Consider the following 23423-nt stretch of genomic DNA (forward strand, 5'->3'; position numbering starts at 1 on the left):
GCAGAGGACAGGTAGGAAGGTGGCTTGGGGAGCCCTCTAGCAGATCGTGTGTGCAGAGACATAAGCTTTACCAGGCCCTGGGAGTTCTGGCACGCCCCCAGGTGGGAGCTAGGACTTGTCATATAACAGCTCTGCCCTGGGGAGCTCTGGAACGGCTACTGAGACACGCTCAAGGTTTGTTTCCAGGACCTCTGCTTTTCCCACTCTGTGCATCAAATGCACTGAGTGTGCAAACACTTTAACTCTTTCCAAAGGTGAAATTAAGCCGGTCCGGTCCCGTACGGTGTACCAGCAAGAACCAGTGCGCCGTGCCGGACTGGACCGGCTTCCGCAGCGGTGATTTAAAGGGCCCAGGGCTCCAGCCGCTGCAGGGATCCCCAGGCCCTTTAAAGTGTCACCAGAGCTCCGGCAGCCGGGCTCAGGCGGGGATTTAAAGGGCCCGGAGCTCCGCAGCAGCCACAGCCCCAGGTCCTTTAATTCGCCCCGGGGTTCCCAGCCACCTCTGCAGTTGAGGCCACTCCCCTGGTCAGGACTCCGGCAGTACCAGTAAGTCCTCTAGGTTACTTTCACCCCTGAGTCTTTCCCACAGCAAACACTGTAATGCTGTTTATCAAACAAACCTGTGCCTGGAGCCCAGTGCCCCTGCACGAGTGTGTGTGTGTGTGTCGGGGGGGGGGGGTTACTCGAGGTGAGGAAACTGATTTCAGCTGTGTGCTTACTGCAATGTCCCTTCTGCGAGGGATGTAGCAGGCCTCCATTGTAAACAGCAGAGGGCACGAGCCTGATGAATTCAGCAAAGCTCCCAATGACTTTATCGGGTGCGTAATGATTAACGCCGTGTGGGCTGCCTGCTAGCGGCGCACAGGGTCTCTCCGAGTGCTGGCCTGGACCCAGTGTCAGGCGTGGCATTTGACACGCCCCTGTCGCCCGTCACACCTGCCCACCTGCTCTCCCACACCCAGGCACACAGCAGCCATTACCTGGCCATTGCGCCACTATCATGCCAGCTGAACGGGCAGCTTGAAGGTCCCCTGCCTTCCGTTTCATGGCTCTCCCTGCTAGCTCAGAGTCGGCCAGTGGCAGCACCAGCAGCCCCTGTTGGAGGGACCCCAATACTGGTTCTAGGCCCTGTTCCTTCAGATGCCCAACCTCATTGCACCCAGCTACCGCAAGCATCCCCCTGCCCCAGAACCCCTGCAGATACCCCTCTGAACTTCCCGGCTGCCCACTCCCACCCCCTCTGTGGAGACTGGCGTGAGGTCTCTGGGCATGTGCAGATGAGCACAATGAGTGTTGCGAGAGGAGGGAAGCAGACTAGAGTGGGGGGAAGAAACACCACCACATTCCCCACCCCAGGGAGGCATCCCCAGCCTCATTGCAACAAATGGGCTCCTCACAACTCAGCCACTGCGCAGTTCTGTATCAGTTGCTCTTTGTCGCAGAGAGCGGAAGAAATTTGTCCTCCAGTCCCTACCAGACATTCAGCACTGTAACAAAGGCTCAGTGTCCTTATGGGAAGGTGAGGCAGTGTGATCTAGTGGCTAGAGCACTGGATTGTGACTCAGGGGACATAGATTCTAGGCTTGGCTGGCCGCTGGCCTGCTGGGTGACCTTGGCAGGTCAGGGTCCCTCTGTTACCATTTCCCCACCTGATACTGACCTCCCTCGTGCAGCACTTTGAGATCTATTGAGGCAAGGCCCTATAAAAGAGCAAGGTATTATTATTATTTATTATTAAAGCATTGATTGGGGGCTGGGCACTAGCTGGGATGGGTCTTACCCAGTGTGGCCAATCCTCCACTCCTAGCAGAAAATTCTGCAAAGTGTCAAGCTGCTACAAGTCTCCATGTTATTCAGTCAACATTTTGACTTTCGCAGACAAATGGGGAGTCAGGAGGTGGGCTGGGGCAAGTGAGGGAATGAGAGGGGGAACTGATGGGTGCAGTGTTGCTGTAGCCATGTCAGTTCCAGGATATTAAAGAGATAAGGGGGTGAGGTCATATATTTTATTCGACAAACTTCTCCTGGTGAGAGAGACAAGCGTTGGTGGTACATGGATATTAGGAAAAACTTTTTCACTAGGAGGGTGGTGAAGCACTGGAATGAGTTACTTAGGGAGGTGGTGGAATCTCCTTCCTTAGAGGTTTTTAAGGCCTGGCTTGACAAAGCCCTGGCTGGGATGATTTAGCTGGGGTTGGTCCTGCTTTGAGCAAGGGATTGGACTAGATGACCTCCCGAGGTCTCTTCCAACCGTAATATTCTATGATTCTTCTTCAGGTCTGGGGGGATTGCTGACGTCTGTGACATTTTTACCTATTTTTTTTTAATGGCTGTGGATTCACTTAAATTGATGAAAGTGGATCAAAATTTCAACTTCCAAAAAAGGGGAGGGGAAATGAACAAAAAAAAGGTTGCAATATTTTCCAGCCTCTGTTTTGCAACCAGATCTGTTTCCGAGCGTGGGGCTTGGGGGGGGCCTCTCTTAATGTTCTAACCAACCTTCCTTCCCACCCACCCCTAAGAGAAGACCCACTAGGCAGCCTTTTGCACCATGTATGGGAGCGTATTTATTTATTGACTCGAGTGCTTCATACAGAAGAACAGATATACAGAGATGATAGATGTTTGTGCTTCAACACTTTTCAAACACTTAGATTCCAGTAAGTTTCTAGGTAAACAAGTTCCAAGACAAGATGCTTTTAAAATGTTTCCTTTTTGATCAATTATTTGTTTATATAAATAACTGTAACAGAAAAAAGCAGTAAATGTCCAACAGACAAGATCCTGAATCAGGTACAACGCTAATTTAAAAAAAAATTCAAAAGGAGGGGACGGGGCAAGGAATAACTAACAAATATCAGTGCAAATGTTTACAGACTTTGCCCTTATCTAGTGTTATGGGCCAGGAGCAGGGGCAATGACAAGGAAAAAATTGAAACACCTATGAAGCCGAGAGATCTATTTGGGAAGGGCAGGGTGGGAGAAGGGAGAGGAGTTCAATTCCTTGTGGGGAGGGGAAGGACCCCTAAACTATCGCAGTGCAGAGGTAGTGGGAGAAAGGAAGAGGAAATAATTTAAAGAAAAGTAACAAGGTCTAGTTTAACCACTATACGCCAGGCTTGTAAGAACATCACAAGACACCGTAACTAATATACACACAGTCCGCTGTGAGAGAGGGACAGGGGGAGGCAGGGGTGGGAGAGTTCGGGCGATTACCACAGTCATGAACATTTCACTACTGGACGACAACAGCAGAAACGAACGGAGGAGGCACTACTAGGCCAGCGCAAAAGGGAATCTCAAGAGGAAACCGAGGTGATGGCCTCGAGCTTATTTTTTTATTTTTTTTTAACTTAAGTTCAATGCGGAGATATAAACGGCCTTAGTTTCATTCATTTTTTTGCAAGCAAAGAGATTTTTTTGACCCCACACATTAAAAAAAAAGTCCCCATATATAGATATATTTCCTTTAAGGAATATGCCAAAATGAGGCTGGGTAGGAAAAGGGTTGAACCATTTGAGAAAGGATGCGGATGGGCTGCAGTATAGTCTAGCAAGGATGTCTGGGCACCTGCAGGTTCTGGCGCTGCCTCGAGGGGGCATTATTTTGTGGTGAGAGATCATGCTAAAATGTCCCTTCTTTCTGCCCGCAAAATAGCTCTAGGATCCCAATTTAAAGTGGGGCGGGGGGGGATGGAGGCTAGTTTCTGGTCACAACCGCCCAATCGTTGAATGGCGCTCAGCCATTTCCCCTGACTCGCCCACAATTAGCGCAGTGCACTGTTTGGCTTTTACCCCTGCATCTGAAACATCAAGTATTGGCCACCTTCACAGTCAGGCTACCAGACTAGATAGCCCAACGAGCTGATTGGGAATCTAACCCTCGCCTCCCAGACAAAGTCCTGACTGGCTGTTCTCAGAAGCCCCACCTACACATGCAAAGCAAGAGGTCACCCCTCCAGCAGCAATCTGATTGATCTGTCCAGATGTGCTCACCTGAACCTTGTTCGGGGAGAGGGGAGGGCTGGTCAATATCTGTCAGCAGAGGATGCCTCAGAAGATTTGGGGACTGGTTTGCCGGAATCATGGGTAATCCCAAATTTAACGTAGTCCTCCATGAAACACAAAATAACTACACCTTTAAGAATCACATACACCCTCTTCTCCTCTCCCACCCCAAAAAAAAACAGAGAAAAAACCCCACTGACAGCAGTAACGGAAAGAACGCTACCAAGTCCATATTCAAGCAAATCCCTACATGGAGCAGTTGTGTTTGCATCTGGCTTAGGTACAAGATCACATAGTTGTAAATAATTTGTGTGCATCCATCCAGCCTGGAAAAAACGCTTGGAAAATTCTTCTCTAGCGATGCATGAATGGGTTATTTGAAAATGCGTTTGGTTTGGGATACATACATAGAGAATAAATAATTTTGCTTTTCGGGTTGTTTTTTTTTAACACAATGCATTTTGTTTGCTTCCCTGCCCCCCACCCCACTCCCCAACACAAACACTTTTGCTTAAAATGAGGGGCAAGTGGGGAGTGGGGAATGGACAGGTTTCTAGAAACAAGAACAGGGAGAAAGCTCTGGGTTGGGGATGGGAGATGGAGCCATGGGTCAGCAAAGTAACGTTTAGCAGGACAGCCAATGGGAGGACTGCCATAAGCCAGGGAGGTGGCATCGTCGTCGTTTCGTTTGCTTTGTTTTGTTTTAACTGCTGGTTTCTTCATCTGTTTTATTCAGTTTCTTCATCGTGTCCAGCAGTTTCTGCGGGGTGAGGATGTGAGTGGACCCTGTAGGAGGTAGAGGGAAGGACGGGAAGACCGTTACCGCTCTGAAGGGTTAGTTCGGCAGCGTTCATGCTGCGGTCCAGCCCGTGCACCCCATCTAAGAAACGGCCTGGGCGGCCCTGCTCCCCCCACATAGTGACAGCCGAGGCAGCACATGTGGTTGGCCAGAAGCAAAGTTAAGGTCGGTGTTTCAGGTGCTTGGGAGGGAATGAGCTTCCCATTGGAGGGCTTTGGTATGGCCAGGCTGAGCATGGTAGGGTGCGCCCTTGCAGCTGAGCATATGTCCACACCTCGTTTGGCTGCTGGAGAAAGAGGCGTGCGGCTTGGTGGCAGAGCCCCCCTTCGCTCCCTTGCGGCCATAGGGGTGGCCCCAGCTGCTCATGTCTATGGCAGGGATAGGGGGATGACAGGGCCTTGCAGGCGTTCGCTAACACAGTCGGACTGCTCTGGGTGTAGAGCGCACATCATGCGCACTACTGCTCTGGAAGCGAGGGGCAGCAAGATAGAGCAGGCATTGTGTGTGAGCAGCATGTGTGCCCCCCACCCCACCCAGAGGGCATCCCTCTGCCACTGAACCTGCCCTCCCTCCCCAAAGATGGTCACTGCCTTGGCCAGGGGAGCGGACGCCAACTCTGATACCTGAGGCCTTACCTTGCATAGACAGCCCGGTACATTATTGGAAATGCTTGCAAAAATGGAAGCCTATGGCATTAAGAGTGTTTCTATTGCAGAAAACAATAAAGGAAAGAAAAAGAAATATATGGAGGCCTCGCAGCAAGAGAACTAGGTGCAGCAACAGAATGAGGCATGGAACGTGTGGTGGGGACACGGACGGCGCATCAACAGAACGCCATGGAGTGCATGGAGCGGCCAGGAGGGTGTGTGGAGCATGAGGACTGCACATGCAGCAGTGGCCTTCGGGGAAAGACACTCCCGCCACCACGGCCGCCACCATCTCGGGCGGGAGAGGAGAACCAAATGGAAAGTCACCAGCACTTTAAAATGTGCCTCCCTTGAAAGATGGAGAAGAGGCGCAGAGCAGAAAGGGAGGAAGGTCACCGGAAGCTGGACTTATACAGGCAGGCCAAGGAACCTCCAGCCCCGGCCTGTGTCTGCATCCCTACATAAGGGAGGAAATCAAGGTGTGTCGGTGGGGCTGGTTCCTTTTGCCAGCAGCGAATGGCATCCTTGGGTAAAGAGGTTGCCGGAGGTGCCAGGCGCTCGCTGGATGCAGCGACAGGAGATGCTGGAACAGGCCAGAGAAGAGAAGGAGCAGGGAACGGGAATGGGAAGCCCTCACAAGTGGCACTCTGAAACCGGGAGCTGGTCACTGCAACAGGAACCTCTCCTGACTCTCCCTCATGGCATCGATTCAGCATCCACACAGCTCAGTCCCTGGCCATGCCAGTCACCAGGCTAAGACATCCAAGATTGTGTGCATGGTATGGCCAAGCACAGCCACAGCATCAACATGCTGGGTCTCGGTCTCGCCTCCTCACCCCCGACACACACACGTGCACAGGTTACGCGGGGGCGATGCACAACCCCTCCCCCCAGGTTCCGCCACCCTGGTCACGTTCCAGAGTCGCATTACGCTCTAATCTACTGCTCCACTCCCCAGGGGCAGTGCCACGCTTTCACAAATAGGGCTTGCCAGCCTGTTTCATTTGGGGCCAGATCCTGGTTTCACTGCCACTGATTTTACACCCATGTAACTCCACTGAGGTCAACGCAATTAATTCCCCCTGTCACCCTGCTGTACAGGAAACCAGAAGCAGGCCCCTGATCACTCCCACCTCATAGTATTTATACAGGGCACCCAACTCCAGCCCAGTGCAATGACTCCCGGCCCCTGCCTCAGGCACAGACTAATCACTCCGGCTCAACGTACATTGCCTCCTGGTGCTGTGGGTGAATTGCCATGTGGTAACCATCTTCAGGCAGCTCCTGTTCTTTATAATGTCCTTTCCTTTAAATAAGGGAACACTGGCATACACCCCGGGGACTCTCCTGACTGCGCACCTTACCCAACTGCGTCTGGTTGTTCCCATAACATAAGGACTAGGGGCCACCAAATGAAATTGATGGCCAGCAGGTTTAAAACAAATAAAAGGAAGTACTTCTTCACACAGCGCACTATCAACTTGTGGAACTCCTTGCCTGAGGAGGTTGTGAAGGCAAGGACTACAACAGGGTTTAAAAGAGAACTGGATAAATTCATGGAGGTTAAATCCATTAATGGCTATTAACCAGGATGGGTAAGGAATGGTGTCCCTAGCCTCTGTTTGTCAGAGATGGAGATGGATGGCAGGAGAGAGATCACTTATGTTCTTCTGTGGTTTTGTGATGCACACCAGGGAGTAGGAGACGCCTCATCCGACTCGTTTCATTGGACGAGTTAAGCCACGTTACTACCCCACTCTACTCTGGCTCACGTCAGCGGTGGGCAAAGGAGGGTGCACAGTGTATCCAAAACACTTGGGTAATGCAGAGGGCTGCATCCAGATTTGGGCTTGGGTCCCCACGCTTGGCTGCTCTCCAGAATGCTCTCGCTGCAGGGTGGAGAGAGGGGACAGAGGCGTGGCGATTTGGCTCATCCTCATCCACACCAGGTTTGCCCCACGGACACGGCCCCTCGTCTCAAGCCTCAGCGATAGAGCACCGCGAGTTTCTCTTGTATAAGGCAAGAAAGGAGGGGGTGGGGGAGAAAGAAGGTCCTGTCACTCTGTCGCTTTAGCCCTGCTCCCTGCAATATGGACAGCAGCTCGTATACCACAGGGAAAGGCAGCCTGGGCAAATCCCAGCCCTCCCCCTCCCCCCAGCAGATCTGCTCTATTTCCTTCTGGGGTACATGGCATTAGGGAGCTCCCTGGCCTCTCCCCCGCAGACTCCTTCCCATATTGCTTGTAAAGCACCAGAGATAAAGCCATCACTGGAAGGAAGCTGACCGTCTGGGTTGAATTCTTTTTCACACCTGAGTCTTCCAACCCTGTGCTCGGCAGGCCGAACTGCCCTCTTGTAGAAAGCGAAACATGACTGGCAAGATGCTGGAGCGCTTCCTCATGAGAGCAGCCCTCTCGTTACTGGAATTGTCACCTTTATCACATCGATCCCAAGAAAATTATCTGCTACAAAAGAAGTCCTAGGGGCCTGAAGAACCCATAGGTCCCTGTATATGATAACACAGCATTGCCATCCCAAAGCATTCAGAAATCATGAGTCAGGCTGCAAACGTTATGAGATTTTGCACAGTCATAAGCTTTCTGGGTTCCTTTTAGTTGCCTTCCAGTTTCTGAGGCCTTAGGGGCTCGTGTTTTCAAGCTTTTCTCTGAAACGAGACTGGCTAGAAACTTACTTTAAAAGACAAACATGAAATAAGAGAGTCTCGTTTAATCACATGACTCCTGGAGCTGGGGCTTTAAGTAAAACAGCAAATACTGTGAAAGTTGGCAGCACTGTTAAAATACGTGGCGCTTTTATACAGCTTTTCATCCGGAGAGTTCAAGCTATTTCACAAAGGAAGGTAAATATCACTGACTCACATCCCTAAGGGTATTTAGGTGCCTACATTGACGTCAATGGGAGTTAGGCTCCTAAATACAATTCAGGATCTGGGCCTAAGTGACTCCTGAAGCATTTGGGAAGAAATGCTGCTATATATGAGAGCTTTTCTCGCTTCTCTTCTGTCCCTGCCTTGCTGCAGTGAAATCAATGGGAAGCAGGTGCCTAAACCCCCTGAAGGCTCAGGGCCATTATTCCCATTTTACAGCTGAGGAAACTGCAGCACAGACTGGGGCAGAATGATTTGCTCAAGGTCTCACCACTACTGTGGCAGACTCAGGACCAGAATTTAGATTTCCTGACTCACAGGCCCGTGGTCTAACTTCAAGGCTGTGTAGTTTAGTGGTTCTCAACCTGTCCAGCCTACTGCCCCCCTTCCGGGAGTCTGATTTGTCTTGCAAAACCCCCAAGTTTCACCTCATTTAAAAACAACTTGCTTACAAAAATCAGACATAAAAATACACGTGTGTCCCAGCACACTGTTACTGAACCATTGCTGACTGTCTCATTTTTACCATGTAATTATAAAACAAATCAATCGGAATATAAATACTGTACTTACATCTCGGTGTATAGTACATAGAGCAGTATAAACAAGTCAGCGTCTGTATGAAATTTTAGTTTGTTCTGACTTCACTAGTACTTTTCACGGCGCGTGTTATAAAACTAGGCAAATCTCTAGATAAGTTGATGGATAGCGAGATAAGTTGCCATGGAAGAGCTCTGAGTACCCCCAGGGGTACACGTACCCCGGGCTGAGAACCAGTCTAGCAGTTAGACCATGGCACTGGGAGTCGGGTCTTATGGTCCAAGTAACGAGGCACGCAACAAGGAGATACCATGCCTATGCGTTTTGTTACTCCTGTCCGTGCTGTGCGGCAATCTGCACTGCGCTGGGTAAATCCCAAAGTCCTATCCCAGCGTGCCTTATAAAAGCTTGGGCTGGAGTCTCTGGGAGCAACCTCTTCCGTAGTTATTCTAAAATCCCGGTCAGGAATCTGGATGGGGATGTTCAGTACTACAAATGACCCGGGGTCTAGCCATGACTCTGCCAATGGTGCTCTGCATGGATGTAATGGTCCTGTGCTTCCTGGGCACCACACTTTACGAAGGACATGGACACGCATCCCCTGAAAGAAATAAACTATCTGTGGCACCAGCCCCTGTGCCACCTGCCAGCAATCTGCATGCCACCAGCACCAATGATAAACTCCAACTAGAGTACTTAAGATCGGCTGGAAGAACCTCCTCGCTTTTAACAATGCTTTTGCTGTTTGCATCCTGTAAAAGCAGAGCTCAAGCCCGCAGAGCAATGTTCGAGAAGCGGGTCCTGAACAGGGCAGCACAGACACTTTGGCTCTACCGAGCACTTCTCTTCCTCATCTCTTAACTGACTGCAGACTGGATGGAGCATGCATGTGTGATAAGCAGGGAACCCTGAGTCAGTCCGGCATCTCGAGTGCATGCCGGGTGAGCAGCCCGGGGAGGCAGAAGAGATGTCGCTGCTATGGATGCTTTTCAACGCAAATGTATTGAGTCATGCTGTGCATTTGTGCAGCAAGCTTGCCTCCTCAAATGCTTTGGCTGGCAAACTTTGCAGGGGGGCAGCTGATGCTTAAATCTGAACCAAAAGACTTTGCACTGAAGGAATATTAGCCTGGATGCCAACATACGGTCTGCTAAACGCCAATTAAGCCAATTCTCTCCCTTGCACTAGAATGACATTTGCACCCAACCTCTGGCCATGGACAGTGGCCCTTTAATACAGTGGCTGCTTGGCTTCAAGTTGGGACAGTGCCTGAAAGGACTTGTGAGCTCTGTAGGCCACAGCTCTGGTTTCAGTTGGTGAGAATAGCCCGCAATCAGATCCAGTTTAAACAAAACTGAAGGGGAGCCCTTGGGCTCCTGGCCACCTTGCTAAGCACACTGACAATCCCTAGCAGGTACTGGATGGGGCGACAGACATGGAGGGCAGGCAGTGCTGGGAAGGGCTGAGGTGCGTTGCCTCTGCCCTGCAGCTCACATGGGTAGCGCAGTGACACGAGCGTTTGGCTGATCGGAGCTGACAGGAGGACCTCGCTGGCAAGAGGCAGGAATAATTAGCATCCAGCCACATCTGCATCAGCGCGGCTCTCGTTCACCTGATCCTTCACCGGCTGCTTCCAATAAACTGAGGCACTTGGAGCATTTCCAGGAGTGGGGAGATAGTGTCATATCCTCTTTAGAAAACAGGTCAGCGCCATTGGGTGCTGCTCTACTCACATGCATGCTGGGTCCTTTAAGATTCTTTCCCCTACTACTTTCATTCTTTCCTCATCTATTATTTCTGGGGGAAATCTGCTCCACTGTGCATGTGCAGAATTCATATCTCCCACAGATTTCTTTGCTTCTCTGCAGAAAAATGACTTTCTGACAGGGAAGCAATGAGAAGCCACAAGAGCAGTCCTGTGACCCTCCTCAGCAGTATGTTTTGGGTGCCTCGGGCATCTGGCAGAAAGGTCAATCACTGTGGGGTAGGGGGTGGGACTGGGGAGACCTGGCTGATGGCTCCTACCCTGTGCTGGACTCAGCTGCTAGTCTTGGCTGGGCTGGGGAGGACAGGACGACTTCTTCCCCTGCACAGCATCCAGGGCTAGGTCAGACTCACCCCCAGATTTCTTCCAAGATTGCAGGAAGCTCTGAAAACTCCCCCGCCCCCCCGACACACACACCCAACGCTTCTCAGCTGCAGGGGGAGGGATCACTGTACGTGGAGCTGCTCCCCCATCTGCACAACCCCTGTGCATCCAGAACCCCCTCATACCCAGACCCTCCTGCTAAGCCCCACTTCCCCTGCACCTGAACCACCCCAGCAAGTCACCCAGATCCCCACACCACTAAGCCCCACCCAGCTGCACCTGGATCCCCACCCCACTGAACCCCCTGCACCCAGACTCCCCTGCCGAGCTCTGTTCCCCCCAGACACCCCCCACTGAACTCCAACCACCTTCACTTGGACCCCCCCCTGCAGAATCCCATTACCTTTGCACCCAGAACCTCCCAACAAACCCCTGTGCATCCAGATCTCCCCCTTCACCTCCATCCAGATCCCAGCACTAGAGGATTGAAATCATCCCTGATGGAGAAAGCTGCATGAAATAGGCTATGGCAACACCTCAACTTTCCCCTGTGGAGTGGATGGGAGAAAGACGGGGACAGTCACCTTAGGTACAGTGGTGATTATTATCCAGCAGTCATGTCACGCTGCTGTTGAATGCTACAAGGAGTCTGTGTGGCCCCTGCCACCTGGAAACCACGGTTTGTCCTAACACCCGATCTGCTATACATGTCCTCTCTGGAGCCAACGTAGGGGACATTCCTCAGCTCATGCTCCTCGTTCATGCATGTGCCGTCTGGGCCTGACTCGGGCTGGGAATCCATGCACACGCACTGACGGTCTGCGAAACACGAGTCCACCTCCTGCCCTTTCCCCACTCAGCTGTAAGCGTCTCTCCAGTCAAGTGAAGGCCAGCGAACCATTGCCACCTGCATCTCTATGACTACGTAATGGGTAATTAATGGCATGAGGATGCCGGCAAGTTCTGGCCAAAGAGAGATTCATGGTATAGGGTTAATGGAGGCGGCGCTGGACACATTTTCTAATTGGTAGTAAGAACTGCAAGCATTTTCTCATCAAAGAACCAAAAATACAAACGGAAAAATAAAAGAGTAGAAATAATAATAACTAAAGAAAAAAGAGTGACTGAAGAATCAAAGAAAACCCTTCCGAGTGGAAGAGTTTCTTTTCTTTAATAAGCTGCTTTTACTTTGTTTCTTTGGCTCTCACTCCATTGTTGGAGCCTGATCCTCAAAAGATACCCTAGTGGAGTCCCTGAAGTCGGGGTGCCTCAGGTCCATGAGAAATTTGGTGGGAGTAAGAATGTGAGTAGAACCTGTGAGAGAACAGAGGCGGGCTGACTTCTTGAACAGAAATAAATTAAAGGAACATGCCAACTTAGGCCTAATATTCATAATACACAGCAGGTGAGGATGGGTGAGAAAGCCAGTGAGAGATACAGAGAAAGATGAGGATAAATGGTTGGGTGAGCAACCCTGCGTGCATTTACACATGAGCTCAGAGGCTGGTCTTATGCAGTCACCACTGGGCCTCCAAGGTGTGTTGTATGAAGACAATAGCAAGAGTCGATTGGCTGTTTCCTCCCCCAGCCCTCGCCTCAGGTTTCTGCTGAGCTGCTGGGCTTCTAAGAAGCACATTAGGACGAAGGCCAAATCCGGGGCGACTGAAGTCAATGGGAGCCTTTCCATTGAGTCCAGTAGATGCTGGGCCAAGTCATATGAGAGAAACCTTGAAGGAATCGAATGGACTAGACCTTAGTCAGAACCCTGCTTAGCAAGGAGGCCCGGAGGTAAACTGCTGCCATCCAGGAAGGGTTTGAGACACTCAGCATCGTCGGGGGACATTAAACACACATGCAACAATCACAGAGTCGCAGACCAGAGAGCACGTTAATGTTGACATTATCCAAGACACAGAACGGCATGGAGAGGTGGCTGACCAGGCTGCGGGGGTTAGAGGAGGGGTTCTGGAGACTGAGGAGTGCATGTTCCAATGGAGAAAATCCAGTGAGCAGATAAGGGACCGGTTAGGGGATCCACGAGGGGTGCCACTGGCCTAAGTTTTGCATGTGTCAAGCTGAGCAGTGATGTGTTAAGGACACATAGTGCTAACCCAGCAGGAGTGAATTTCATACTCAGCAATGTGGGGGTCTGAAAGCACTCACAAGAACCAGGCACAGATTCTCCCATTCCCCTCAGACCAGACCCACATTTGCTCCTGCTACTCCTGACCTGCCCCCACCCAAAGCACAGGCAGACACAGAGCACCCACAGCTGCACTTCAGTCTTGGCCTGCAGCAAGAAAAAGGTCAGTCTCTCCCTGTCAGCATCGTGCATTAGCCAGTCCTTCTCCCCTGGAGTGTTCGTGGCTGCTCACTCCTCTGCCACCAGCTGGCTCTTGACTCTACCCCTGGAACATAAACACATTCTGTGCTGCCCCATTAGCAGCACCTCCAAGCATTTACCCCGGAGATCTGTGGAGATGCTCACATTTTCTGACCAATAAAAACCATCGCGGTGTGACAAGAATTAATCAAATCTCATGCTTCAGGGCCAAAACAGACCACTTCAGGGGTCAGGAAGGAAACTCCCCTTTCCTCCCACCCAACCACACTCCTTGTGTAGCACTGAAAAATTGGCTGCACAAGAGAGGTCACCTTCCCCTGAAGCATCAAGTATTGTCCACTGCCAAAGCCAGGATGCCAGACTCAAAGGGTCAGTGGTCTGTAGGGGCAAACCCTATGTTCTCAGGGCAGGAAATTAGCTTTCCACATTGGTCCTTCCCACACGGTCATCTGGAGACTGGATTTCGTCTGCTTGCCTCTGGCACAGAGAGGAATGTATTGAGTGAGAGGGTGAGACACAGAAGCATGGGATGGAGCCAGAGAGTGCAATGGAGCAGTGCATGGCGCTGCCCAGGCCGCCCGCGGCACTCACCTATTAACACCTCCCACTTCCCGCTGGCTTGCGTCACCTCGTAGGCACAGCGCATCTCGCTCAGGCTCACGCCCCCCAGGATGAAGATGATGAGGCGAGGGCCAGCCCTGTACTCACCAGGGGCCTTGTTCTTGTGCCAGTGTCCATAGCGGGCACTAGAAAGGGAAGGGAGGGAGGTGAAACACAGCATACAGTCTCTGCACTCAGATGGCTTTGAAATCACTACGCACAGTGCCAATCAACTCCTATGTCTGCTCATTGCTACGGAAGAGTGAAGGCCTCTGGGATGAATTCCTCTGGGCGGTACTGGGTGAGAGATGTGGGCTCGTGTCCGAGCACAGGGCCGGGAGTCAGGACTCCTGGGTTCTGTTCCCAGCTCTAGTGTCCGAGCACAGGGTCGGGAGTCAGGACTCCTGGGTTCTGTTCCCAGCTCTAGTGTCCGAGCACAGGGCCGGGAGTCAGAACTCCTGGGTTCTGTTCCCAACTCTAGTGTCCAAGCACAGGGCCGGGAGTCAGAACTCCTGGGTTCTGTTCCCAACTCTAGTGTCCGAGCACAGGGCCGGGAGTCAGAACTCCTGGGTTCTGTTCCCAACTCTAGTGTCCAAGCACAGGGCCGGGAGTCAGAACTCCTGGGTTCTGTTCCCAGCTCTAGTGTCCAAGCACAGGGCCGGGAGTCAGAACTCCTGGGTTCTGTTCCCAACTCTAGTGTCCAAGCACAGGCCGGGAGTCAGAACTCCTGGGTTCTGTTCCCAACTCTAGTGTCCAAGCACAGGGCCGGGAGTCAGAACTCCTGGGTTCTGTTCCCAACTCTAGTGTCCGAGCACAGGGCCGGGAGTCAGAACTCCTGGGTTCTGTTCCCAACTCTAGTGTCCGAGCACAGGGCCGGGAGTCAGAACTCCTGGGTTCTGTTCCCAACTCTAGTGTCCAAGCACAGGGCCGGGAGTCAGAACTCCTGGGTTCTGTTCCCAGCTCTAGTGTCCAAGCACAGGGCCGGGAGTCAGAACTCCTGGGTTCTGTTCCCAACTCTAGTGTCCAAGCACAGGGCCGGGAGTCAGAACTCCTGGGTTCTGTTCCCAGCTCTAGTGTCCAAGCACAGGGCCGGGAGTCAGAACTCCTGGGTTCTGTTCCCAACTCTAGTGTCCAAGCACAGGCCGGGAGTCAGAACTCCTGGGTTCTGTTCCCAACTCTAGTGTCCAAGCACAGGGCCGGGAGTCAGAACTCCTGGGTTCTGTTCCCAACTCTAGTGTCCGAGCACAGGGCCGGGAGTCAGAACTCCTGGGTTCTGTTCCCAACTCTAGTGTCCGAGCACAGGGCCGGGAGTCAGAACTCCTGGGTTCTGTTCCCAACTCTAGTGTCCAAGCACAGGGCCGGGAGTCAGGACTCCTGGGTTCTGTTCCCAGCTCTAGTGTCCGAGCACAGGGCCGGGAGTCAGGACTCCTGGGTTCTGTTCCCAGCTCTAGTGTCCAAGCACAGGCCGGGAGTCAGAACTCCTGGGTTCTGCTCCCTCTGCAGTCTTGAATAAGTGCCAGTACCTATGGGGAGAATGAAGCAGGGACCTCCACACTGAAGCAGAGAGGTTAACAATGCTGACTGCCCTCCTGGGGCTGTTAAGAGGGTTAATCAGTTTTTATTAAAAGTGGTAAATATTATTAGAACACAGGCAGCAATAATAAAAGTTGGTGCTGCTATACCACTTTGCATGCAGAGATCTTAAATGTTTGTCAATTCGCAGTAAGCTACCCCTCTGTTACAGATGGGGAAACTGAGGCACAGAGCAGTTTCCATCGCAGGGTATTCCAGTTTAGGAAAGGTTCAGGATTCGAATTCAAACCATGGACTAGCCTTGATGCAGGACAGTGGGTGAGGTGCGACGGCAGATCTAGGGGATGGTTGGGGTTCAGAACTGGACCAGTGGGGACTGCTGTTGGACTGGAGCGAGGTATACCTCATACCCGCATGCCTACCCTGTGCCTTGCTCTGGGCACTTTGAACAGCTCCTCACGCCCATGGAGTCAGAAGGGAAACAACACCGAAGAAACAAAAGCAGAGTCCCTGTGAGTTGCTGGTGCTGGGGTGATTGTGGGTTTCTCCACCTGCCAAATACACCTGTACTTTTGTAGCCAGTTCCCGACCCCCTCCTCTCACCCGTTTACAATAAACAGGGTTGATCTGGGTCTAGACTGCAGCTTCCCTCACCCATCTCAGTGCAGCCACACCTGCCTTGCTGCCTAATCACGTACATAGCAGTGCATGCTGTGAAACCCTGAGCAATTATCCCATAGCACCTTAGTGGGAGGGAGAGTGCCTAACGGGACCATTGGGGAATGCATTCTGGGATGTTGTGACAGCCTGAAATGTCACCTGGGGGCAGAAAAAAACTCACAAGTATCTGACTCCAGTTAACCAATCCCCTCAAAGCCTGCTGGGAGTGGGCAGGACCTGGGCCTATATAAGCCAGACCCAGCCCATGCCTGGGGTGAGAAGTGCCAAGGGAAAGCAGGAGCAGGAGCAGGAGCAGGAGCAGGAGCAGGAGCAGGAGCAGGAGCAGGAGCAGGAGCAGGAGCAGGAGCAGGAGCAGGAGCAGGAGCAGGAGCAGGAGCAGGAGCAGGAGCAGGAGCAGGGAGCTCTTTCAGAGAAAGGTACTGAATTTAGGGAGCATGGGACACCATCTGGACCTGGAAACTTTGACCATGTCTGAAAGGTAAGAGAACTTCTGGGGAAACGTGGCTAGAGACTTTGGGTGTAGATGATGATATACTAGATACTGGCAGACCCTTTAATAGATATGTTACTCTGTTCTCTCTGGCTCCCTTTTCCTCTACCCCTGCCCCCTGCCTCTTTCCCTCCCCCCCCCCCCACCCCCCGGGGTGATCAGGTTATCCTGGCTGGCCAGGCAATAGCTTGGTGGCAGGTGTCCTCTCCCCTGGAGAGCTGGGAGGAAGCCGTTTAACCTGTTCCACAGGCACAGCTGATGATCCTAGTGACACAGCAGACTGAAGAAGGTAATGAGTGAGTTACAGGAGCTCAGTCCTGCCCCAGGCTAGGCCTGCGGTAGGGGGAATGCATTGCTGGCTGAGGAATGACCACACTGTGTGTAGAATCAGCCAGGTTTGGTACAGACCATGGCAGGAATGGCTTACAAGGTATCGTAGGAAGATAAGTTGTGCTTGAGGTTCTGTGTGGGGACTCAGCAGACCTGCATTCAGCTCCTAGCCCTGCCGCATGCTATCTGTGTGATGCTGGGCATGTCATTTATCCACCCTGTGCCTCAGTTCCCCTCTCTACAAGGGGGCTGATGCTGGCGTGTGGGGAGGATACAATCCGTCATGGCATGGGAGGCTCAGACACTAAGGTGATGTGAGCGGAGATGTCTCATGTAGACGGGGCCTAACTGAGCTCTTCTATTCCCTACAAAGTCCTGAAACTGAGGAAAGCCCAGAGCGGCAAGGCTGGCATGAGGCTCAAAGCTGCACCTCCTCCCAGAAAGGGCCTGGGGCCCCTCTCCATAGGGCTCTACCTACCTGACTGCAGTGGTGCTGAAGGAGGCCGAGGAGCGGGTGGAGATATAGGGGTAGTGCTTGGTGTCCAGTTTGTCCTCAATAGTGTCCTGGGAAAAGAAGAGCCTGGTGTCAGTATGTAGCAGGCAAGCCAATATGATGCCATCTGGATCAGAGCTCCAATTCCTCTTATCGGGCAGCTTCCTGGACCCAGCTGTGAAGGTTACTCCAAGGGGTGGACTCTTTCCACCGGATCCTTGGCAGAGTTCCTCAAGAACTGTCCTATTGCGGGGAGGGGGGAAGAAACCCCAACTATCCCTGAGCTATAGAAGAGTCTGGGTAACTCAATCCTGCCCCAGCCAAGGTGGGGAGGGACTAGATACCCACTTGAGGCCTCATCCAGCCCAGCATGTCTATGATTCTGTCATTTCCCTGCTGCTTCCTGGGCAGGGCTGGCTTTAAGCCAATTCCACCAATTCCCCGAAATCGAGCCCCGCGCCTAAGAGGGCCCCGCGCCCAGTATGAATCTCTTCCCTGACTAGAGGCACCTTTTTAATTTTTACTCACCTGGCGGCACTCCAGGTCTTCAGCAGCACTTCGGCGGTGCGTCCTTCGCTTGCTCTGGGTCTTCGGCGGCACTTTGGCGGCAGGTCCTTCAGTGCCACCGAAGACCTGAAGCGAGTGAAGGACCCACTGCTGAAGTGCCGCCAAAGACTCGGAGCACCACCTGGTGAGTTTGTTTTTTTTTGTCATCCCTGCCGGGGCCCCGTCGAAACTGTTCGAATTGGGCCCCACACTTCCTAAAGCTGGCCCTGTTCCTGGGTTAGCCAGCCAACCCAATGAGCAAGTCGCTCTCCTTGTAGCCGTAGCTACTGAATGCCTAGGGCAAGCCTGAACCTAAGCCACATGCCACGCTAACCCGTTCTGCAATGAAATCCCTAGGACCATCACTTAAACAGTGGCTGAAAAACTGACGAGTCGCCCCGCACATTCCTGGCGCCTCCCTCCCACCTAACTGAGCAATGGGGGAAGAACAGGAGCCAGCCAGCTAGTTGGCTCCTGAATGGGAGCTTTGTCTCTCCTGGTTCACAGCCACCTCCTGTCACCCACCGGGTCTTTAAGCCTGACAGGGCAATTATTATGCAAAGCTCCCCAGCATGACCTGCTAGGAACCCCGCTGTGCCATGCACCCTGAATGAGTCATTGTCATCTGCTCTGATGACTTGTTCTTTATCCCTCCCTCCCAATACTGGTGCAGGGCTGAGCCAAGGGTCCCAGAGCTCTGATTAGGGCCTCATTATTGCCTTCAGCAAGGACCACTGATGTAGAGCTCCGGGGGGGTGGGGGAGAGAACATGGCTGATGTTGGAGCTGGATGGAGGAGTCACTCAGTGAGGGATGAAACCAAAGTTAGGGATGTAGGCATCTGCTCTGTCTCCTCTCTGCCAGGTTTGGGGCTAATTCATAGCACTTCTCAAGGGTTCATTAGGCTGATTATTTAGCATTCAAAGATAATAGTGGGTTGATTTTTCTGATCTCTGTAGATTGGTATGCACAAGATTCCTCTGTGCACCAGAGAGAAGTGTAAAACTCGGGCATGGGAAGTTATAGCATAACCTGAGTGGGCTGGGTGAAATTTCTTCTGAACTCTAAGTACTAGTGTTTAATGCTCTTTAACCAACCTGAAGATCCCATGAACATGCAGGGGAGGCACTGGTCGAAGATCTGGCTCTTTGCTGAGGATCCGTTTGCCCTAATAGAGATGGGGCCTAGCTGCAAAGTTTAAATCCTGGATTTTGCTCTGGGCTCCAGCTCCCTCCTTTAGACCTTGTCAATAGTTTAAAACCTTGTCGTGTTTGATGCAGGCGTTGTCAGAGGGGACCCACCCATCTCTCCAAGGACACGGCTGTGTTCCTCTCCAGGGCTGTCTTTTGCCACTAGGTGGCAGCGCAGGCAAGGGTCCTTCCTAAATTGCATTGCAGCAAAATGAACACCTGTCCTGCACTGAACAGCTTGGCCCCAGTTCACCTGCCAAGGCTGCACCATTGAGATCGAAGAGTAGGTGTGTTATTACAGCAATTGCCCTTAGAAGGTGAGATCGGAAAACGTCTTTGTTCAAACCCAGTGCTGCTCTCTGCACCAGGCAGGATCAGAAACTCTGATCTGTTCCTTGGGGGAACTGAGTAAATGTATTTCCTTCCCCCTCCCCACTTCACCCTGCTCCAGCACGGCACCACCCTCACCATGTGAAACCCGAGCCCAGGGATGCAGAGTGACTAGCACACAGAGGCCAGAGCTTGGGGGCAGGATTTCAGACGTGTGGTGCAGCCAGAGCTCCACCTCGCTCTGTACATCTCAATAAATGCAATTTTAAATGGAACAGAAGGTCATCTCGCTAGACTGGCGTGTATCGTGTGCCCTCTCTGCAGCTGTCCTGCTTGCTGAACTGAGGGATGCAGCCCACACAGGCCAGGTTGTGAAGGACCATGTGGTCCTGGAAGCAGGTGAATTTCTTTATCAATTTGTTTTGGTGTCATGTTCAGAGACCCCAGGCATGGACCCGACCCTATTGGGCTATACAAACACAGAACAAAAACAGTCCCTGCCCCAAAGACCTTGCAACTGAAGCACTGTGTTCCAGGTTCTTGCTGCAGTCACAGGGAAGATCTCCACTAGCAACACTGTTCCCTTCCCCCTCACCTCACTGTCCCTGCGCTCCTCACTGATTTACCTCCATGATGTCCTTCACAACCGGGGTCCATCGTGAGAGCTGGTAGGTCTGCTCACTGATCCTCTCCTTCCGCTCCGGCTTGCTCCTGCGACGCAAGGTAGACTGGACACAAATGACACATGCAGAGAGTCCTTAAAAGGAAGGCTCGGTTCTGGAGCATAGGGGACCCTCCAGTTCCCCATTAGACATACTCCTGGTGCCAGTCCCTTCCTCCAGCAATGAGCTGAGGCAGTCTGCACTCTTCTGCCTGGGCCATGCCTGCCCTGGGCCAGTCTCATCACCATCTGCAAGGGAGGTCCAGCCATGCTGGAGCCGCAGCCTCTGACCCAGAGATGAGAGTATTAGCTGGTCCCAGACTCACTAATTCTCCCTTGTTACAGAAGCGCATTCCCTCCCTCCTCCTCAGCTTCTGTAGGGATCAGCCTGCACCAGCCATTTTGGATTTAATTACAATCCCAAAGCTAATAAGAATTCCTCTGTCACTTTAGTGGCCTCCTCTGCTGGTGTGTACCACTAATAGCTAACCCTAATCCAGGCTGGTTAGTGAGATGGTGATAATAGAGCCCACAGCTTGTGACCAGTTGAGAAGCAGAGCCAGTCACGGTCTGGCACTGCTGGAGGAACAATACGCCTATAGCTGGAGGTCTCTTGGCCAGTCAAGCGACGCCTGGGTGGGACTGATGTCCAGTGGAGCACACAGGGACTCGCAGTTCTGGTTTAGCAGGGGGCAATTGGGCCTTACGTCTGTGATGATGGGCACGCCGAGGTGGGCCATGTTGGTGATGATCTCGCTGTCCTCCGGTGGGATCTGAGCATGCTGGATCAGTTTGTTCAGGTTTTCCTCGGTGATCCCTAGGAATGCAAACAGGGAACAGCTTCCCAAACTGAAACACTTCTGGCCTAGGGTCAGAGGTCACCACCCATCAAGCATCAGCAGGAAGCCTCAACCATGAGGCTCCTCTCTCAACCCACCAAAGCTGCTGTTGCTCCAATCCCATCTTCCCTCCCACGTTCACTCCATCACTTCCCTCCCTCAGAGCTGCTCTCTGCCCTAAAGACATGCAGTTCTGTGCATTGGTTCTGCATCTCCTACAACAGGGGGTCTCAACCTTTCTCTTTCAGAGGCCCCTCCAACATGCTATAAAAACTCTATGGCTCAGCTGTGCCACCACCACTGGTTTTCTGCACATAAAAGCCAGGGCCAGCATTAGCAGGTAGCAAGCAGGGCAATTGGCTGGGGCCCCAGGCCACAGGAGTTCCCGCAAAGCTACATTGCTCAGGCTTCGGCTTCAACCCCAGGTGGCAGGGATCAGGGCCCTGGGCTTCAGCTTTCTCCCCGGGCCCCAGCGAGTGCTGGCCCTGCTGGGTGGTCCCCACGAAACCTGCTTGCGGCCTGCTAGGAAGCCCCAGACCCCTGGTTGAGAACCTCTGTCCTATAGCATAGTGCCAGCTCAGGAAGCTAGGTGGTCTGGGGGGAGTCCTGGGTTATTCCCAGCTGTGCCACTGAATTGCAAGGTGACTTTGTGTAAATCACTTCACCTCGCCATACCTCAGTTTCCTCCATCTGTAAAATGAGGAGGAGGATGGCAGCAGCCTCTTGGGAAGGCTGCATGGTGCTGGAACAGTTACCCAGTGCTGGGAGGCCAGAAGGTGAAGTGCTGATCAGTGCTGGGGCATTATTTGAAGAGGTGAGCAGTCTGAGTCACTAATAATCGGTGCAGTTGATGTCCTAGGCACAGGCTACAGATGTCTGTGGGCTGCAGGTGTAAATCAGTGTGCCCAGTGCATGATTTACCCATGCAATTGAAGAGCTGACAAGTAACTCCAATTCCTTGTCTGACAGGGGTCTGAGCCCTTCCCAGCAGTCTGCAGTGGCCTGTTCTCCTGGGCTCCACGTCTGAAGAGCTCTGTCCCCATCGCTTTCCTTCTGTTCCCCCATCTGCATCTTATCGCCTTCCTCTAGGCTTTCCTCCCTCCCCTGGTCTTTCTCCATTTGCCTGTGCCCAGAGGAGCCCCCTCGGCCCATCCCTCTACCCCTCCCCCAGCAGTTTCTCCTCCCTACCGTTCTTAAGGAATATGTAGAGTAGGATGATGCGGATCTTGTCGTAGGTGCTGACGTTTGCATCCAGCAGGATTGGGACAATGGCCCTCATGGGGTCCTTGATCTTCTCCCCTTCGGCATCAGTGCCCATAGCCAGGTCCTGCAGAGAACGTACACGCTCATTATCTCTTGACCCCTAGAGTCCTTCCCAGGGCCAGGCTGAAAGCCACCATGGGGAGCCTCTGGGCTAGCTTCAGAGGGGCATGTGGAAGCTGGTCTCTGACTCTCTTAGGCTGACTTACACCCAGTTACCAGTGTGCAAGGAGCCGAGCAGGGCTCTGAGCGCCTCACTGCCTAGATTAACGGGAGAAGCTAAAGCGTGTTTTAGCCTTGTGGAGGGCCCTGAAACTGAAACCCATTTAGATGATGCAAGTGGATCGCTAGGGCGGGAGAGAGCGAGCAGCCAGCTCTGCTTCTGCAGCAGGAGGCTAAGCAGGTAGTGGGAGAAAGCTAAATCTCCACCCCAACCAAGTGAGGATGTCGCTCTTCCAAGGAGCGGGTGGTTCAGCCATCAGTCCCAGGCTTACCTGACAGATGGTTTGGACTGTGGCGGTCTGGTGACACACCTGGGCTGGTGACAGATGAAACCCCCTACCCTTCTGGGTAGGTCACGGAGACAGGAACACTCTGCCCAGAACAGGCCCCTTCTCTACAGCACCAGGGTCTAGGCCTGAGGATTTCCCCAACAGAGGGGAGAGTGTCCAGAGACCCTGCCCCATTACTGGGTGTGGTAAGGAGAGGGACTAGTTTAAAGCTAGACAGAGGACCCATTTGCACCTGCTTCCAGAGAGAGTCTCTCTTCCCACCCGGCACAGCCTGCACCCGCACGCCAAGTACGCCAAGACCAGGCAGCGCGGCACTAAAACCAAGCCGAGGCTCCCCAAGAACTGCCCTGAGCGCTCTGGGGAGATGAGTGCCCTGGTGAAGGAGCGATTCTCCCCTGGGGTCTGCAGGATCTTTGGGCTCCAAGGCTGCGTTTGAGTTGGCATTGACTGCATGGGAAGGGGAGCACATGGTGCCAGAGGGAGTGTGAAGAAAGGAGGACAGAGGAGACCAGGACCTGTTCAACACGACAGAGCTTATCCACGGTGCCTTGGTAGTGCTTCATGCAGTCCTCAGCCAGGTGCAGGTGAGTCGAGTACTAAGGAGACACAAGAGGGACAGACATGGGCCTAGCAGTGGCAGCAGCA

At 52.6% G+C, this 23423-nt stretch overlaps 1 protein-coding gene across 2 annotated transcripts in view; it reads right to left on the reverse strand.

Annotated features, from left to right (window-relative positions):
- Positions 1 to 2554: 2554 nt before the first annotated feature.
- Positions 2555 to 23423, reverse strand: part of LOC127035974 (syntaxin-binding protein 1) — a 65248-nt gene continuing 44379 nt past the window's right edge. The window contains exons 13-20 of one of the 2 annotated variants that reach the window (XM_050926353.1): positions 23294 to 23374; positions 22195 to 22333; positions 20875 to 20984; positions 20133 to 20234; positions 17427 to 17512; positions 13906 to 14060; positions 12159 to 12284; positions 4700 to 4794 (exon numbers count right to left, since the gene is read on the reverse strand). In XM_050926353.1, the coding sequence (XP_050782310.1) occupies positions 12175 to 12284; positions 13906 to 14060; positions 17427 to 17512; positions 20133 to 20234; positions 20875 to 20984; positions 22195 to 22333; positions 23294 to 23374 (783 nt within the window). In that variant the 3' untranslated portion in view covers positions 4700 to 4794; positions 12159 to 12174. Of the gene's footprint in view, positions 4795 to 12158; positions 12285 to 13905; positions 14061 to 17426; positions 17513 to 20132; positions 20235 to 20874; positions 20985 to 22194; positions 22334 to 23293; positions 23375 to 23423 lie in introns of both variants that reach the window. The other variant, XM_050926354.1, reaches the window with a different exon arrangement.

The sequence above is a fragment of the Gopherus flavomarginatus genome, chromosome 17 (assembly GCF_025201925.1).
Source record: "Gopherus flavomarginatus isolate rGopFla2 chromosome 17, rGopFla2.mat.asm, whole genome shotgun sequence".
NCBI lineage: Eukaryota > Metazoa > Chordata > Testudines > Testudinidae > Gopherus > Gopherus flavomarginatus.